The 3,680-nt window shown below is 42.6% G+C and overlaps 1 protein-coding gene across 1 annotated transcript in view; it reads left to right on the forward strand.

Annotated features, from left to right (window-relative positions):
• The first annotated feature begins 637 nt into the window (after positions 1-637).
• The window catches only part of eaf2 (ELL associated factor 2), a 34,575-nt gene continuing 31,532 nt past the window's right edge, over positions 638-3,680 (forward strand). The window contains exon 1 of the mRNA XM_043694512.1: positions 638-744. Within this exon, the coding sequence (XP_043550447.1) occupies positions 638-744 (107 nt within the window). The remainder of the gene's footprint in view (positions 745-3,680) is intronic.

The following is a 3,680-nucleotide window of genomic DNA, read 5'->3' on the forward strand; positions in this document are numbered from 1 at the left end:
TCTGGATTTACGGGGTCTAGATTGGTTCTGTGAGATGGATTGAGAATATCATATAACGAACCACATTAGCTGATGCTGCATTAGCTTTATTGCATGTTCTCAATCGTGTGTGTGAGACCTTTAAACTTCCACTACTCCAACTAATCACATTCCTTCTAAATCTTCAACATTTCTGCAGCTTGTTCTCCTTTGCTTAATTATCCACTTTTAAGACAATAATCAGCCCTACTGAATCTTATCAGAGCCTTTGCTATTGGTTTCCCTCGATTTTCAGGTTCCATCCTTATGAAGATCAAACACAATTTAGAAAAAAAATGTGGCCGACGTTCTTGTTCACTTTCACGTTTTTTCCCATGTCATGTTCCATTTATATGGGTTTTCTGTCGCTTTCACTCACGTCTTTGAACTTGCTCTATGCCTAACAACTGAACACATGTGCTTGTTCCTCTCAGCTGGATGGGTGGTCAACAACACGAGGTGGTCCCTTGTGAATTGCTCAAAAGACCAGACATTTAACATGTATCTGAGGGGCTTCTGACTGACTCGTTATTGGAAAAAGTAGTGGAGGCGCTGTTGACGGTTTGCTGGAGGTTGCGCAGTAATTTGCCTCAGCCATTCAGGGAGACAAGGGGATTCGATGACCAAGTCTGAACGGAATATGGGGACTTCGTTACAGCATCTGGGTCTGAAACATGAACAACCAATGGAGACGAGGCTTCAGAAAGGGGAAACTCTGAAAACAGCGTGAGGATCTGTGTTGGGGTGTGTGCATTGGGTGGGAGAGAGAAATCTGCCAAATCCACACTTAGTCAATAGGAAACTGTCAAAGTTTCAGTAAATCTGACACATGAACATGCAGTGCATTGGACAATCTTGAATAAAGGTTTCCCCTTTGGTAAAAGGCTCAACACACCCTGCCCTCCTCCTCACCCAACCAACCATAACAAAACATCCCTTGTGTTCTGTGAGTAATGGAGCGACTTGGACCATTAGTTAGCAGGCCATAAGAGAGATTATCACAGAATCCCGACAGTGTGTAAGCAGACCATTCGCCCATCGAGTCCACACTAATCCTCGAAACAGCTTTCCACCCAGAATCCCCGATTTTATCCTCGTAGTCTGACATTTTCTCATGGCTTCACACCCCTTCGACACGATGGGCGATTTGGCATGAGTCTATCAAGTGTGGAACTGGAAGACAAAAACACAGCAGGTAAAGCAGCAGTGGATACGATGTTTCAAGTGAGAAACTATCATCAACAATGGTGAACGGGAAGGGGCTGCAAAATATATAGAGGGCGGAGTGGCACCCAGGGAAAGATAGATGAATGATGTCACGTGGATGCAGGAGGGAAGTAATTGGTCGATGTGAAGGCTGGAGTGGATAGGTGGGAAGCAAGATGATCCATTCGGTCAGGCCAAGGGGACAGAGAAAAACCTGGGATGAGCTCGGGTTTCGAATGGCCAACCTAACCTGCACATATTTGCGTTGTGGCAGGACATTGGAACACATGGAGGAAGCCATCACAGACACAGGGATAATGTGCAAACTCCGCAGTGCCAGTTGATTGGTGTTGGAATTGAAATGGTTCCCTGGCGCTGTGAACCTAAGTACCTAACTAAGACAACGATGGAGATGAAAGAACAGTTCTGATGTCTCAACGAGTCAGAGCAAACCCTCCGTACTCACTGTGTCATTACGTCCTGCCATCTCTCTCCATTTCAATAACTTACGACGTTCCATTCGTCTTGAAAACAATACATAACATCTTATGTATCCCGTTATATCCCATCTGCCAAACAATTAGTCAATCACAACATCTGTTTCTAAGCATTTGCAATCTCTCCCCCTCCTCCTGTTAATTAAATTTGCTGTTTATCTTTTTGTCATCACCAACCTGAATTAGAGTACCTTTGTTCCACTCCTCCAAATCATTGGTCTCGATTGTAAATAGTTGTAGACTCAGCACTGATCACTGCATCAGAGCACAGGTTTCATGCTGTCAAACTGTGATATGCACAGAGATCACACACGTCAAATAAGGTCGCACAGATTCCTCTGTACCTCAGCACGCTCACGTTTCTCACCATTTCGATCATATGTTGTCTCTCATGAAGTAGACACAACTGATAATTATTCACGATCAAATTCCTCTGTCAAATTTTGGCTCAATTCGCCCAAGCTACCCATATTCATTTGGAAACTTCATCCACCTTCATTGAAACGTACATGTCTAACTGTGTTAGTGTCATCTGAAAATTTGTCTCCATTATTTTACAAACCTGTAACTAGGTAACAGTGTAGATTGCAAATTGTTGGTGCCTGAGGAGCGAGCTGTATGACTCCCAAAAGTTGCCAACTAGAAAACGGCCGATCTATTATTTTTTTCATTTTGTTTTGGACCAAATCTCCATCCAAGATATTAAGTTACTTTGCACACCAGGTTCTCTTATTTGACAGATTAGTCTTTTCTCCTTCTGCAATTTCTTCTGGATATCCAGATATATTAAATCTCCAGGATCCCCATTGTCAAACTTGTTTCTTACTTCTGTCACGAGATTGAACAAATAATTCAAATACAATTTATTCTTCATAAAACCATGCATACTCTGATTAATTTTGATTTGACCATGCAAATCACCTGTTATTAGTTCCTTGAAAATGCACCCTAATAGTTTGCTTGCTATTTTTATTTCCCAGTGCAGATGATCATTCCAAGTCCTTCTCCTTCTATAATTATTACGTTCATTTTCAATTCATGTGTAACAAGCACAAGGCTTTAAAATATCTGCTCCGATTCTCATGTAAGGGGCATAAACCACTGAATGGTAATATTCTGCACCGATATAAACTCGATGGGCTGACTGTCCTCATACTGTTCCTCTATTAGAGACTAAATGGATTGATCATCCAGCTGTTGTTCTGCTGCTGTTCGTAAGAGGCTAAAGGTCTGCTTGTCCCCCTCTTATTACTGTGTCAGGCGTTTGTGGGATCATGGAATCGTCCTGTTATTGTAAAATAGTTTGAGGGTCGAAAACACCTCGTCCTTTTCTTTGATAAACTCTCGAGATGTTGAATGGTCTACTCCTGCATCGCGGAAATGGGATTGAAAAAGTGCCTTGTCTTCACCCGTTCCTCCACAACAGACAAGTGAACTGAGTAAACGCCTGCTTTCCTACAAGAATATCTCAATGTATTTTTATCCTTCTTCAATTTCTGTGCAACGGGCTCGATGGGTTGTCAAACATTCTTTTATTCCAGTGTACCAATCTCCCTCTTCCAGTTCCTGTGCTGCAGACAAGAGGAGCCTGAATAGGCTGATCTTGTTGCTGTGCAACTGAATACCAATGCTACAGAGACAAATCTGGGTCCTGAAATCACGGCTTCATGGGCTGATTGGCCTCCTCTTGTTTCTGTATATCAAGCTACAGGGACTGAATTGTCTCGTCCTTTTCAGGTGCAACAGGGCGAAAGGTCTGTGTAACAGGCTGGAGAAGTAGAATGCATTACTCCATTTGCAGTGTTAATGGCTTCTGTTGCTGACCCTCCTTTCTCTTTGCTATGTCAATGAAAGATAATCTTTCATTCCTGTAAAGGACAATGGATATTGCATCAACCTGACAACGCGTTGCTTATAAGCTGACATCCTTATTGCAGTCATCTTTCGCGGACCCATCAC

Source organism: Chiloscyllium plagiosum, chromosome 7, assembly GCF_004010195.1.
Source record: "Chiloscyllium plagiosum isolate BGI_BamShark_2017 chromosome 7, ASM401019v2, whole genome shotgun sequence".
Classification (NCBI taxonomy): domain Eukaryota; kingdom Metazoa; phylum Chordata; class Chondrichthyes; order Orectolobiformes; family Hemiscylliidae; genus Chiloscyllium; species Chiloscyllium plagiosum.